Source organism: Terrapene carolina, unplaced genomic scaffold (assembly GCF_002925995.2).
Source record: "Terrapene carolina triunguis isolate 2854851 unplaced genomic scaffold, T_m_triunguis-2.0 Scaffold234, whole genome shotgun sequence".
Lineage (NCBI taxonomy): Eukaryota > Metazoa > Chordata > Testudines > Emydidae > Terrapene > Terrapene triunguis.
The window spans coordinates 6,391,213-6,406,862 of record NW_020664585.1 but is presented as its reverse complement, the minus strand read 5'-3'; the positions used below and the strand labels follow the sequence as shown (position 1 = coordinate 6,406,862).

General features: G+C 43.4%; 1 protein-coding gene across 4 annotated transcripts in view; it reads left to right on the top strand.

The window, feature by feature from the left end:
* MLXIP (MLX interacting protein) overlaps nt 1–15,650 on the top strand; it is a 63,037-nt gene that overhangs the window by 37,104 nt on the left and 10,283 nt on the right. For all 4 annotated transcript variants that reach the window (XM_024196207.1, XM_024196206.1, XM_024196209.1 and 1 more), the window contains exons 4-12: nt 1,190–1,279; nt 1,631–1,672; nt 3,291–3,462; nt 7,050–7,139; nt 8,015–8,106; nt 8,950–9,613; nt 12,381–12,502; nt 13,284–13,464; nt 14,247–14,371. In XM_024196207.1, coding sequence (XP_024051975.1) covers nt 1,190–1,279; nt 1,631–1,672; nt 3,291–3,462; nt 7,050–7,139; nt 8,015–8,106; nt 8,950–9,613; nt 12,381–12,502; nt 13,284–13,464; nt 14,247–14,371 — 1,578 coding nt within the window. The remainder of the gene's footprint in view (nt 1–1,189; nt 1,280–1,630; nt 1,673–3,290; nt 3,463–7,049; nt 7,140–8,014; nt 8,107–8,949; nt 9,614–12,380; nt 12,503–13,283; nt 13,465–14,246; nt 14,372–15,650) is intronic.

Here is a 15,650-nt window from a genome sequence, read left to right as displayed (position 1 = left end):
CCTGGTTTTTTTTTGCTTGGGGCGGCCGAAAAGCCAGAGCCAGCTCTGGTGAGGGCAGAGTACCCTGTTGGCTCAAGCTGAGTGGCTTTATAAAAGATTTTTCAATATTGTTTTTTAATTTTCTTTGCTCATCTGAATACAAACTAACAAGCAATTTCTAACCCTGTCATGTAAACTGTAACTGCAACTGGGTGAGGTAGGTCTGTGCATTTTCCTTTTCTTCTATTATATGCAAACTATTTGCAGCCCTCTGGCTCCTGTCCTAGGAGGCCCATGACATTGCAAAGTGTGGTTCTCTCATGTACTGTGTAACCTTAGATTGGACTCAAAATGCATAACCCCCCTGTTGAACCTACAGAGCAGGAGCAGCAGCAGAAATGGACTGCAGAAGCATACATGAAACTGTCCTAGTATCTGAAATGTTTGAAAAGCAAAGTTAGGCTAATCTTTAGGTTGAGATACAATCCAATCAGACAAGGTGGAGTTAAGTCTACCTTGGTTCTTGTGAACTTGCCCTGCTGTCCTTGGTTTTGCAGGACTTGTGGCATGTTAAAGCCCCACATTCTGATCCCATTGTTATCATTGGGGTACCACTGCACTGCATATGGCTTGAAGAGTGAAGTTTCTCCCAGAGCGTTGTTACTTGGCTTTTATTGTTTTGTGTCATTCCTTCACAGCTTTTGGATGTATGTGCATGTTGATACTGCCTTGCAACTTTCTATTTTCCCACTCGCTCCAGGCCAGGAGTTTGTTTTTTGTTTTTGTTTCCCAGTGAGTACATTTTATTTCATAGTTGTCATGGTGAAGGGTAAGCCTATAGATTTTGTACCTTGGCTGATGAATTTTCATTATGCTTTTGCATGGCTGTGTTAACATGCATCTTAAAAAGTTATGTTTCAGAAACTTTTTTTTTTCCTTTTGTACTATATTGTCTTTGCAATTGGTTACAGGTGATTCAAGTAGTGACATATTGGTACTATTATTGAACATCATCACTTTATTTTATGTGGGGAAGATTAAATGGATCCTGGGTTGCTATACAGTAGCTGGATTTAAGCACATTATGTCGGCTGGGTTATGAGGTCAAACAGAATTAATGTACTTATCTTATAGCTTCAGTCTGCCTGAAAACTTTGTGTGGCTATTTAATGTTTGTGTATATTTCCTAATGTATTTTGTTTGTTCTCAGGCCATTGCAACAGAAGGGAAATATTGGAAACGAAGAATCGAAATAGTCATCAGGGAATATCACAAGTGGAGAACATACTTCAAGAAAAGGGTCTGTTTGTTTGCAGCTGTGAAAGTATTTTGAGTGGAATAATTGCTTTTTGATTTAATAGTTGGACTTCTGACGTAACTTTTACTAATGTGCAAAAATGTTGGAAATTCAGTTATACCAGTATAAACATTGGGTCCACTGATACATAAGACTAAATTGATACACTGGGTCCAGTCCTGCAACCCCTTGTCCTGTGAATAGTCTCTACTCATGATTGGTCCCATGGGGGCTAGAAAATGACTTGCATGAGTAAGGACTAATCACACAAGTAGGGGGTTGCAGAAACAGGTCCTTTGGGAAGTACAGGAGCTAATTTTACTTTTTAAAAGATTCTTTGTTCTATCTCTGCAGTTACAAAAACACAAAGATGAAGACCTTTCAAGCTTGGTGCGGGTAAGTAATTTTTGTGGAGGCAGTTGCAGCATTTCTGTTTATTGAAGTTGTGATAAGTAGCAAAGGTATACAAGCATGACAGCTTGCAGTGATTAAAACCTAAAGCCACGCGCTTCGCCTTAGGCCTTGGCTACACTCGGGGCTTCACAGCGCTGCCGCGGCAATGCTGTGAAGCGCGAATGTAGTCGCGCCGCCAGCACTGCGAGAGAACTCTCGCAGCGCTGTATGTACTCCACCTCTCCGAGTGGGAATAGCTTGCAGCGCTGCGAGCAAGCGTGCAGCGCTGCAGGCTCTGATTACACTGGCGCTTTACAGCGCTGTACTCGCTGCGCTCAGGGGGGTGTTTTTTCACACCCCCGAGCGCCACAAGTTGCAGCGCTGTACACCGCCAGTGTAGCCAAGGCCTCAATATTTATTATGAAGAGGGGGCACCCTTTTGCTTAGAATAAATTGTATAATAGAGAGCAGTACAGCTTTCCTGAGCTTAAATCAGATTGGGTGGAAGTCTTGGTCTAGAGTGCGATGACATAAGAAATGAGAGTTAGCAGGCCAGTTGGCCCAATCAGGGCCACCTCTTTGCAGCTGGTCACATGACAGCTTGTTATTGAGTTATAACTGGCAACACAGCCTGCTTTGTGGAATCGGGAAAGGATGTGTGTGCTACAAGTGGAAAAGTACATAGCAGAACCAAATGAGTCCCTTTTCTGTGCTATTATAGGCAAGTAGTTTGGTAAACTTAAAAAAAAGGGCTAGATGTTGAGATGTATAAAAGCAACTGCGCTTCAAATACTTGGGACAAAAAATAGTCGTGCGATGGAGCCTTCTTTGGGCATAAACTGATCACCAAGAGAGCATTTCAGACCTTCCGTAACTAAATGTAAACCCAAGCTGGATTCACTCTTCATTATATGCCCAGAACAATCCCCGGGTTCACAAACCGTTCAGCAAACCTGGCTAAGATTTAGATAAACCTCAGGATGTCATGGTTCTGGCTGGAAACCTCACCAGTTCCAATTGAGTTTTGCGTTGTGTTTGTTAGGGTTCATTCAAACCCCAAAATCAGTGAAATTCTGGGTGCAAAATCCCACTTATACCCCAAAAAATTAAAAAGCATTGCCAAAGCCACCTTGGTTTTATACAGTTCTAATCATCAGCTGGAACTGGAAAGATATTTCCCCACAGAGTCTAGTGTTGTGCAATGATATATTTCACAGAGGTTTTATGCTAACTTCTAAAACATCTGGTTTGTGACCCTGCTGGAGACAAGATATTGGACTAGATATACAAATGGCCTCTTCCAGAACAAGCAGAAATGGGATGCCACACTAGATGAACCATCGATCTATTTGGTATGTAAAAGAAGCCAGAGTAGATGAACTGTTGGTCTGAGCTGATGTGGCAGAGGGTGGAATACCAGACTAGATTGACTGTTGTCTGTTCCATGTGATTGGAGGCAGGATGCTAACAAGTTGGTGTGATGCATTTTGATGACTCCTATAGAATGTTCCTCTTTATTAAAATGTGAAAAATAATGAGCTTTGTCTGTTTGGTGCCATAATAACTGCATGTGACTGGCAGCTTCATATAACCAGGCTTATTTTTCTTTCCTCTTTGGCAGGACGATGATGTGGTTCTCTGGCATCAGAGTAGATATGGCAGAGAAACCCCGGTCCCCATGGAGGAAGATTCCTTTCTGGATGCAGATATGCTTATGTCTGAGTTCACGGACACCCTCTTCTCTACGCTTTCTTCACATCAGCTGATTGCCTGGCCAAATCCCAGAGAGATAGGTATGTATTTGCTTTTGGCTGTGTTGATTTTGCAGTGAGAGGAGACTTGAGGCTTGTTGCTTCACTTCTCTTCCAGCCTTATTTTTTCATTTTTCTGATTGAGAAGGTGGCTCCATCTTTCTCTTCCAATGCATTTCCCTGGGCTGTATATACTTGTATCAGTTTAACGGTAGTGCCAAACTTGAAAGTTTAAAAAATCATGGTTTAAGGGATCAGACATCCTATTCAGATATTCAGCCTAAATTTTGTTTCTTACTTTTTATCTCATTACACCTAATTTCTGGTACACATTCTGGTACTAATAAATCTACCCGTGACATGCACTAGAAAGTATTATTGCTTATGAGGCCATTATAATTTACATCAAATCTTATTTTCCTTTTTTAATGTAATAATTATTAATTTATATACACCATAAACTTGCAGAAAAGCCAATCCAAATAAGTGTTGTTCCATCAACATGCCACTCTTTGAGAGTCTAGCATCTTAAAAAAATGACCCTCTTTCTTTTCATTAGATGAAGGTTCCTCTTCCCAACAGAACTCCGCTCAAATTCTTGTAGCCAAAACTCAGGGTTGCACTCTGTGGGACCTAATCCCTGAACTGCCTCAGAGGGAGTTGTGTGTGCAGAGCGTTTACAAAATCCAGCCCTGAGGTTTATACTCACTATACAAAAATGAGGAAGTTAGTTAAACAGAAATTAAAGGGTACTGTGCTAAAAATGAAATCTCTGCAAGCTGCATGGAAACTTTTAAAGACAGGATAATAGAGGCTCAACTTAAATGTATACCCCAAATTAAAAAACATAGTAAGAGAACCAAAAAAGAGCCACCGTGGCTAAACAACAAAGTAAAAGAAGCAGTGAGAGGCAAAAAGGCATCCTTTAAAAAGTGGAAGTTAAATCCTAGTGAGAAAAATAGAAAGGAGCATAAACACTGGCAAATGAAGTGTAAAAATACAATTAGGAACGCCAAAAAAGAATTTGAAGAACAGTTAGCCAGACTCAAAAAGCAATAGCAAATTTTTCTTTATGTACATCAGAAGCAGGAAGCCTGCTAAACAACCAGTGGGGCCACTGGACGATCAAGGTGCTAACGGAGCACTCAAGGACGATAAGGCCATTGCAGAGAAACTAAATGAATTCTTTGCATCAGTCTTCACAGCTGAGGATATGAGGAAGATTCCCAAACCTGAGCCATTCTTTTTAGGTAACAGATCTGAGGAACTGTCCCAGATTGAGGTATTGTTAGAGGAGGTTTTGGAACAAATTGATAAATTAAACAGCAATAAGTCACCAGGACCAGATGGTATTCACCCAAGAGTTCTGAAGGAACTCAAATGTGAAATTGCAGAATTACTAACTGTAGTCTGTACCCTGTCATTTAAATCAGCTTCTGTACCAGATGACTGGAGGATAGCTAATGTGATGCCAATTTTTAAAAAGGGCTCCAGAGCTGATCCCGGCAATTACAGGCCTGTAAGCCTGACTTCAGTACTGGGCAAATTGGTTGAAACTATAATAAAGAATGATATTATCAGACATATAGATGAACATAATTTGTTGAGGAAGAGTCAACATGGTTTTAGTAAAGGGAAATCATGCCTCACCAATCTACTAGAATTCTTTGAGGGGGTCAACAAGCATGTGGACCAAGGGGATCCAGTGGATATAGTGTACTTAGATTTTCAGAAAGCCTTTGACAAGGTCCCTCACCAAAGTCTCTTACGCAAAGTAAGCTGCCCCGGGACCAGTCCTATTCAACATATTTAAATGATCTGGAAAAAGGGGTAAACAGTGAGATGGCAAAATTTGCAGATGATACAAAATTACTAAAGATAGTTAAGACCCAGGCAGATTGCGAAGAGCTACAAAAGGATCTCTCAAAATTGGGTGACTGGGCAACAAAATAGCAGATGGAATTTAATGTTGATAAATGCAAAGTAATGCACATTGGAAAGCATAATCCCAACTATACATATAAAATGATGGGGTCTAAATTAGCTGTTACCACTCAAGAAAGAGATTTTAGAATCATTGTGGATAGTTCTCTGAAAACATCCACTCAGTGTGCAGCGGCAGTCAAAAAAGCGAACAGAATTCTGGGAATAATTAAGAAAGGGATAGATAATAGGACAGAAAAGATCATGTTTCCTCTATATAAATCCATGGTATGCCCACATCTTGAATACTGTGTGCAGATGTGGTCGCCCCATCTCAAAAAAGATATATTGGAATTGGAAAAGGTTCAGAAAAGGGCAACAAAAATGATTAGGGGTATGGAATGGCTTCCATATGAGAAGAGATTAATAAGATTGGGACTTTTCAGCTTGGAAAAGAGATGGCTAAGGGGAGATATGATTGAGGTCTATAAAATCATGACTGATGTAGAGAAAGTAGATAAGGAAGTGTTGTTTACTACTTGTCATAACACAAGAACTAGGGGTCACCAAATGAAATTAATAGGCAGCAGGTTTAAAACAAATAAAAGGAAGTATTTCTTCACACAATGCACAGTCAACCTGTGGAACTCCTTGCCAGAGGATGTTGTGAAGGCCAAGACCATAACAGGGTTCAAAAAAGAACTAGATAAATTCATTGTGGATAGGTCCATCAATGGCTATTAGCCAGGATGGGCAGGAATGGTGTCCCTAGCCCAGGGGTGGGCAAACTATGGCCCAGGGGCCACATCTGGCCCTTCAGACATTTTAATCCGGCCCTCAAGCTCCAGCTGGAGAGTGGGGTCTGAGGCTTGCCCCGCTCCAGCCAAGGAGCGGGGTTGGGGGCTTGCCCCGCTCCATGCATGCCAGGTCTCTGCGCGGCTCCCGGAAGCAGCAGCATGTCCCCCCTCTGCCTCCTATGCGTAGGGGCAGCCGGGGGCTCCGAACACTGCCCCCGCAGCTCCCATTGTCTGGCAATTGCGGCCAATGGGAGCTGTAGGGGCGGTGCCTGCGGACGGGGCAGCATGCAGAGCCTCCTCTCTGCGTAGGAGCCGGAGGGGGGACATTCCGCTGCCTCCGGGAGCTGCTTGAGGTGAACGCCACCCGGAGCTTACACCCCTGAACCGCTCCTGCACCCCAACCCCTTGCTCCAGCCCAGATCCCCCTTCTACCCTCCGAACCCCTCAGTCCCAGCCTGGAGCACCCCCCTGCATCCCCAACTCCTCATCCCCAGCCCCACCACAGAACCCACACCCCCAGCCGAAGCCCTTACTCCCTCCCGCACCGCAACCCTCAATTTTGTGAGCATTCATGGCCCTCCATACAATTTCCAAACCCAGATGTGGCCCTCAGGCCAAAAAGTTTGCTCACCCCTGCCCAAGCCCCAGTTTGCCAGAAACTGGGAATGAACAACAGGGGATGGATCACTTGATGATCACGTGTTCTGGTCATTCCCTTTGGGGCACCTGGTTACTGTTGGAAGACAGGATACTGGGCTAGATTGACCTTTGGTCTGGACCCAATAGGGCCATTCTTATGTTCCAGCAAAGTGCCAGGCTTTCTTTGAGTAACCTATATCCACATTGCAATAAACTGAAGTGGCATGTATCCTGCAAAATTAACCTGTCTCTCTCTTTTGGTTTTTCCAGCACACTTAGGAAATGCTGACATGATTCAGCCAGGACTTATCCCTCTCCAGCCAAATCTAGATTTCATGGATACTTTTGAATCTTTTCAGGGTAAGATTAAGGGGGAAAATGAGTTTACTGTCTTTCTGCTATAGCGGCAATGGGTTTTGAACAGAAAAGTTAACTATGCAAACCAACATATTTATCCTCTTTATGCAGCATGAAAATGGAACCAAAGCTCAAAAGTATTTGAAATCTAATTTAAAAAAAAAAAAAAAATGTAGAGAGATCCTCTCACTGTTGCAAGACCAGTTCTTTGCCTGACTGGGTTTTGAAATGCACTTGTAGGAGTCCGTGTCCTAAGATTAGACTTGGAAGAACACAGCTTTCAGAGAACCTGGTTTACAGAGAAGTGGCTTTTGAAACGTTACCCATTGATAGTATGGGAGAACATCAGGTGTCAGCGGAGGACCTTACAGGAGAATGATGCTAATTGGTGTCTTCCTAATCCTCACACCCCATTGTTCACATATACAGTCTCTGTGGTTCCCCCATTTCTTAGTAACGATTTAATAGCCAAATGCAAAGTCTCATGTTACTGAGACCTCCATTACTTTTTCATTATTTACTCTAGAATAAAGTTTAAAATAGAAAATAGAGTTTAAGTGGGACTCAAGTGGTGCCTGGACCTTGCGCAGGGCTGAAATTCACTCAAATCCACTAAATTTGCATGGCATTTTACAAGCATAGCTGAGAAATAATCCCTTTCCCAAAGAGTTCGTAAATCTCAATAAGACAGGCAAACATCTTTGTGTTTGTAAATAAGCAGAGTACATTTTGTGATGATGCAGTTTCCTTGTTTTTTAATTATTTATTCATTTACTTGCTAATTCTCAGTGAGTCTCCCATTACTTAGTGCTACGTAGCAATGTTCTACCGTAATATAGGGAGTAAAACATTTAATATTTGTTTTCACATTCTTTCAGATCTGTTCTCATCCAGTCGCTCCGGCAACTTTTTCTCTTCTGTCCCTGCTGCCAGTTCTGCTATGACAGATACCAGCAGCCATTCTTCCCAGGTAAAGAGGTTTTATGTAGTGAAAATTGCCAGAGCTCAAATATATAAGTACTATACAGATCTTCACGTACTAATATGCGGTATCAGACAAACTCATGTAAATAGAATTGAATAAACACTTACAGTACTTGTTTAATACAGTATATTTTCCTCTGATTTACCAATAAAAGAAATTATTACAATAACTAACTGGTACATGTACTGTACTTGCACTGTTGTGACTTAAATACCTTTGTCTTCCACCATGTCAGGTTCAGAACAGAATTTTCTTTGTACTTTAAAATATTAGTTTTTGAGGAACAGCCTTTAAATTATGTAGAGAGAGTGTTTTGTGCTTCGAGTGAAATAATGCTGTCTCTGAATGGAGTTGGGCCTTGCTATAACGAATCATATGTACTGGAAGGGAGTGTGGACTAGCAGGTAGAGCAGGGAACTGGGAGACTTAACTGCTGGGTTCTGTTTCCAGCTGTGTCATTGACTAGCTGTGGGACCTGGGTCCGGTCACTTAACCTCTGTGTACCTCAGTTTTCTTATCTGTAATACAAGGATATTGGTGACTTCCTCCCTCTGAAGAGCTGTGGATCTCAACCCTCTGGAAGATCTTTACCTGAAAGGCACTTACAGGAGAGCCAAGGAGAAATGGGCAAAACTAGAGGTAGTTGTAGTTATTTAGTTCGTGATGTGGAAGGTGTTGGCTTAGCATAACTAGGAGTGATTCAGATCTAAGCCTCATTCTCCCCTTTCACAATTGAGTGTAAGGAAAGGTTCAGATAAAATCTTCCAGTGCTGGCCCATCTTCAATGTCAAGCATTAATCTATACTAATTTTTTTTTTCTCCTGACAGTCTTCTGTCCTGCCCTCGGGTTCTTTACCCAGCACACTCCCAACAGTGAACCTCAATGAAGGATTGATTGCCTCATCGGTACCTGCTCCTGTCATTCCTGATGTTGGTGCTAACCAATGCTCCAACATTAGAAGTGAGGGCTCTTTCATCCAGCCATCAGACTTCAATTCCGATTCATCTCTAAGTGGCCAGCAGCCATTTCTTCCGGTGTTCCCAGCTCCAGTGTCGCTGCTGCAGCCCACTGTCCCACCACACCAAGCCGCTTTGCCCACGGTGCCTCTGAAGGCCAGCTTGAATTCCCAGCCGTCTGCTTTTACTGCTCCAGAAACTCAAAAGTCTGGCCTCTGCAAATCTTCCATTGTTACCCACACGGCTTCTGCCACCCTGACCCACAACCCCTCTGCTACCACCTTCAGCCAGAGCCAGAACCGCATCCTGGCAACGCAGCAGCCAGGGGGAGGAGTGCCTTGTAACCTGATTCTACAGACTGCTGTTGTGCAGGGGCAGCCCCGGCCTCAGCTGCAACCCCACCTGACGTTTGCAGTCCCTAAAGCCATTCCCCTGGCGAATGCTGGAACGAGGCCCAAACAGCCACAAAAAATAGTGCCTGCTCCAAAGCCTGAAACGGTGTCCTTAGTATTAAAAAATGCCTTCATCACCCCAGGTGAGAGTCACGGGGGTTCCTCCTTGTTCTGCTGGGAGGGAGTAACGTGAGGGAGGGGCACAGTTGCTGTTGTAGGTGGAAATTAACATTAACAAAAATATGCTAATGTGCAGCACCCTGGGTGTCACTGGAGGTACCTAGAAATCTTGATGGTGAGGCTATTTATTGTTACCAGCACTACCTTCTCCGAATCCACTTTCCAAATAAACATTCAGGACGGCAACAAAAAAAGACATTTCCCACAGCCCTGAATTTTAATCTGATTATAAGGGAGGCAGGATGGACCATTGGAGTTTGCATAGGACCGGGAATCAGGAGGTCTTGGATTCTGTTCCTGGCTCTGCCATTGAGTCCTTTGGTTGCCTTTAGCAAGTCCTTTCACCCCTCTTTGCTTCAGTGACTCCCTCTGTAACATGAGGATATTTACCTACCTCAGTTGTATGCTGAGGTACAGAGCTCTCGGAGCACTAGACAGATGCAGAGTGTTAATTCAGGTATTGGCTTCTTTTCAAAGGGATATACCTGATTAAACTGACCAAACTGTCAGATCAAATGGGGCTGTTCCTCTGTTTCTGTGACCTTGTCTACACTTGCCGCAGCACATAGGGTACCTGTAGCTACACTCCACATTGAAAAGCAGGCTGCGTCCACACTCACTGCAGTGTGTGTAGCTACATGTGGCAGTAAAAGGCTCTGGCAGTGGGGAGCTGCTAGAGCCTTTCCTCTCTGCCTCCCCCTTGCCAGAGCCTTTCACTAAAAATAGAAGTGTAGATGTGGGAAGCACTGCATGGGTGTGCAGAGAGCCATGTAGAGTATATACCCAGGCATGTAGGGCACTTTACTATACAGTTAAGCTGTGCCTCACCGTCTACACTGCTATTGCTAACTGGGCGTAACATGTCTAGTCTACACACCACTGTAAGTGTAGACTAACTCCATGAATGTTAATGCTTATGAGCAGGGCTGGTGTAGCGAGGAGGAAGACATTTCAGTGATACGGGACCCTAAGAAATAAAGTTTTAGGGTTCGTGTGCCTTTGCCTCAAGCTGCCTCGCTTGGGGCTCTTAGAGATTCAGGCAAGCGGTGTCTGTTTTCAGGACCATGTTAACACTCTAAAGGCAGCAGAAGCCACAGACCCCTCAGGATTTGAGCTTGTTTCAGAGGCAGTTTCTGAAATGTCCCTATGTTGGCCCATTTGCTCTGAATGCAAATGATATGGAGAAATATTGTTGGTTCATGGTCATGAGGCTGTAACACACAGATTAAAATCTGATTAGAATCTGACTGTGGGGATCTACGACATTTGAGCTTTCAGCGTTGTCCAACCCACCATCTACTGCAGATATCTGAGAGCAGCAAGCATGAGCCAGATGAGAGAGCTCAGAACTTCTCATCAGGAACAGCTGCCAAGGGGCTGCACAGTCTCCACGAATACACAGAACAGGCAGCACATTTATTTCTCGGGATTATTGTACACTGCCTTCAGGGATGTGCTAAAATGACCTGGCTGAGGACCCAAGTGACTTAAGTCATCCAAAATACGCTATAGCGCAGGGGTTCTCAACCTTTTTCTTTCCAAGTCTCCCCTCCCCCTCTCCCCCAACCTGCTATGAAAACTCCGTGGCCCACCTGTGCCATGACAACTGATTTTCTACATATAAAAGCCAAGGCACATGTTAGTGGGTAGCAGTTGCCCAGGGCCCCATGCCACAGGGGCCCCCGCAAAGCTACCTTGCTCACACTTCGGCTTTGGCCCCATGCAGTGGGGCTTGGCTTTCTTCCCTGGACCCCAGCAAGTCTAATGCTGGTCCTGCTTGACAGACCCCCCTGAAACCTGCTTGTGGCCCCCTAGCGGGCCCCAGATCCCTTGTTGAGAACCACTGCTATAGCCAATCCCCCAGAAATACACAGCCTGAAGGATTATTGTGAAATGGAAATTACTGAAAAGCAAAAGAGTTTGTGTGTCTGCCTGCCATGGGCGCATAATGCTATGGCAGCCCATGAGAAATTCCCATTAACATCCTCAAGTCTGCTGCATCCCAAATCCTAGCACAAAGATGTGTCACTTGAAATAGCTTGATCTATGGTTAATAGCATTAAGACACTACTGGGTGTGTTTCTAAGCCATTCCTATGTGCACCTAATGGATTAAAAAGCAAGAGGCCATGTGCCGTCAACAGCCAAGAAATGCACTACTGACCTAGTGAAATGTGTTCTAGGCCCTTTCTCAGCAGGAGCATATATCTGCCTTTGTATGCTGGGGCTAAGGTGTGCCCCTATGTTACCCATGGAATTTGCACCTCTGGCTGGACAATGAATGGCTTCATTGTTAATGGGCTCAACATCAATTCTGTCTCAAATTAGGTTGCAAAGTACACCCGTCACATCCTCAAGGTGCAATTACATCAGTTATAAAACCCACATAAATTAAAACACTTAAATAATAAATATGGAGATATACCTATCTCATAGAACTGGAAGGGACTCTGAAAGGTCATCGAGTTCAGCCCCCTGCCTTCACTAGCAGGACCAAGTATCCCTGTTATAAGCCCTTTTTGTATCCTGGAGCCACCTAGCAGTGGCAGTTTGTGTTGCAGCTTGATCTTTGAGAGAACTTAGAATAAAGATGATTTGGCGAAGTTGTACAGAAAATACCTGTTTGGTTCCATTTAGTCCATTCTCCCAATCAACACTAGTTTGTTCCCTACATAACATTCTCCAGATCTTTCGTGTCAATAACGATTTTAACTTCAGTTGTATTCTTCAGCTGCCTTTCAGGGACAGTCCAGAGCTGTGATCGTAACCCCAGCACCTTTAAAAAGAGAGCGGATTTTGACTCCGGCCATGTCTCCACCTAGTGTTGTAATTGCACCAGCTGCAATTCCCAGAGTAAGGAAAAGAAAAGAAAAAAATCTTTGGGCTGGAGTTTGCATGTTGTTAGAGCCTTAAAGTGTGGTAATGCTTCAAAAAGTGACTAGGTATAGATGTCCCCTCATTACTCAACAGATCTGTTGGTGTGCTCAGAGTTATCTGTTAACGTTTGATTTATCTACATTGTGTGGCTGTTTAGCACTATATAATCTGCACAGCTTCGGGAGGGTGAACTGGTTTCTTCTGTGGCTTACACGTCAACAGAATTCATAACAGACACCAGTTGCAGAGAGTTTTTTGACTCATAGACTTCCAGTCAAGAATGGACCATCATGATCATCTTGTCTGACTTCCTGCACATTGCATGCCACTGAACCTCACCGGTCCACCCCTGTGATAGGCCCATAAGTAATGATGATGAAAGAGCCAGAAAGAATCCAGCTTGACTTTCCACTTGCCAGTTGAGAAGTTTGTCTTGAGTATGCCAGTGTGTTTGTCCAGTATGTTTGAGTGCATGTGAGACAGAAATGTTAAGTGTACCCTGTGTATAATAAGACGAAATTGCTTTTTCACTGCTGCTAACATATTCTAACATTGCACTGAATTATGAAAACATGTGGGACTCTTGCCACAAGTCTGGCTTTTGTGCCTGATTGTTCATAATATATTAGCACTAGTTTGGGGAGTTCCTGTCATCAGATAGTTATGTACTAATTTAACATTATACACTCCCATTGAAAAACAAGATAATAGAATCCTTTGTATTTTTCTTTCTGTAATATTCCTGTGTTGTTTCCAGGCTCCCGGGGTGATGGAATTCCATAATAACATTCTGGTTGGTCAAGCACAGCAAGCTCCGAGTAACCAGCAAGTGCAGTCCACAGTCTCGCATCTCTTCTCTCCTAGTGCAGTCCAAGAAGTGAAAGGAGAGCAAATCCCTTCCCACAGTAGTTGTTCACAAGTTCCCTCACCTACACCTAGTAAGTTAGAGACCTAAACTCTCTGACTCTCCCCCATATGCATCCACCTTTAAGGGGGATGTAAAACAGATCTTGGCCAGCTGTGGTTATTACATATCTTGGGGAATTCTTTGTAGAAATAGCTTGTGAGCCCCATTCCCTACACTTTCAGTTGTCTATAATAGTCTTCAGTTCTTGCCCTAAGCTTTTGGTTAGTGTTTCTGTGCACTGTTACGCTGTACTAGTCCACTCCAGAAGTGGTTGCATTTCAGTACTCCATAAAATGCTATAGAAATTTATCATTTAATATAATAAATATAATTCTAATACTTTGCACCACTTCTACAACAGCTTTCATTAGAGGGTGTCTAAGCACATTCTAGTCTCACACCTTACCAAGGGTTCCCTGCAACAGTAGGTGTCCCTGTCCTTTTCCCTTAGTGCTCTGCTTTCATGGGATAGTAAGAATTATTTAAATATTTTGCTTCCTGCTTTAGGAACTTGGAGGGTCACAGTGCAAGTAGGTCACGGTAGGATAGTCAGTTTAGGTCCTAGACACCCTAACACAAATTTGCCTGAAGTGGAGAGAACATGTCGCCACAAGGCATTTAGCCATTGCTTGTGAAATATTTGGATTTCCTAGCCATCTGATCATCCTACTAGAACCTAGATATTACAGCATTGGATGCTCTAGAAGTGCAGTCAGTGGCTAGATTAAATGATCTGGGTAGAAACTGCTAATCAACAGTTCAGTTTGTTAGAGAGAGCTATTTTTTTAATGATCTGACGTTTCCTTTTCGAAGGCCGAGATTGTCAGAATTCAGGACAGGCCTCTCCCTGCCCATCTGAACAAAGCCCCAGTCCTCAGTCTCCACAGAATAATTGCTCAGGAAAATCCACAACTGACCCTCAGATGGCTGCATTTAAGGTACATGTTCCATCCTTTGAGTTTTTTCTTCCTTATTTGTCTTTGTAGCTTATTGATTTCCTGATTTAGACTGTATAGACTAGACTGTAAGTCACTTGATAAATGAGGTTGCATATGTGGTTGTGGCTTAGCTTGCATTACATTTGTGTTGCTGTATTTCACTTTAAACATTTCATTATGGCTTCAGGCTTTGTAATGGTACTGATCTTGCCCTGCTCAGCAGTGATTTGTTATCCAACATGCACAAGGAGGCTGTATTTCTGTTTCTCATTATCAACCATGACAGTATTTGATACTGTTGTTCATATAACCCTTACGACAGATCTAGGTTTTAACTGGTAGATCTGTATTCAGCTGGTTTTAGCCTTAGACTTCTAAGCTGTTTTAGCTTGTCTGTGCATGTGGTTTTTCATCCAGATTATTGCTGTTCTGTTGGGAGCTCTTCTGGCTGCCCAGTTTTGGGGGCTCCTGATCTTCAGTGCTGTTTGTTGGGGTGATTTCACCTGGCTGTGTCTGGTACTTTCTGATAGCCCCTGGCAACTGCCCTGTTTGGTCCTTTCCCAAGGCCCAAAGAAAGTGCAAGACTGAATACACTAGAGCTCAATGAACTTTAATGATGATGAAACAGCAGGTCAATTTAGTGGAAACAGAACTCCAGCTGACTTCCTTTCTGTCAAATCTCCTCTCCTTTTACAAACATAGTGATACATGTACCACTGGTGGGGTGTTAGCCTTAATGGCCTGGGTGGATTCATATTGGGATAATGGATTCATATTGGGATAATTTAAATTTAGACTCTCTGACATTCCTCTCAAAGATTCATTTTGACATGGTGTCTTCACCACTCTTCCTAAGCAGAAAGTGGTACTGTTGCTGTGTGCTATTAAAGAGCTGCCATTTTTCCCCAGAGGGGTGGCTGCACTTCACTTGGGGACATGTTCCCTACTGTATAAATTGTCTATATGTAGTGGAGGGTGTTCTTCCACACACAAAAATCACCGTAGGTGGAGTTTTACTATAAAAAATTTCCTCTACAAAGACCTCTCCTTGCCCCCACTAGAGGGCAGATATTTCCTGGCTGGCCTGTCTCCCCTTCTCTCCTTGCAACAGCTGCAGCATGAGCCGGAGTTAGGAATTTTTGTCACCCTTCATCAATCCATCCAGGGGATAGTGGCATCTTCTCGTCTCCTCATCCTCCTCTACTCTCCTTAAAATGCAGCAGCCAACACCTAGCTGGTAGGATAACTGCTGCATTCCAAGAAGATTAGCACGATGGAA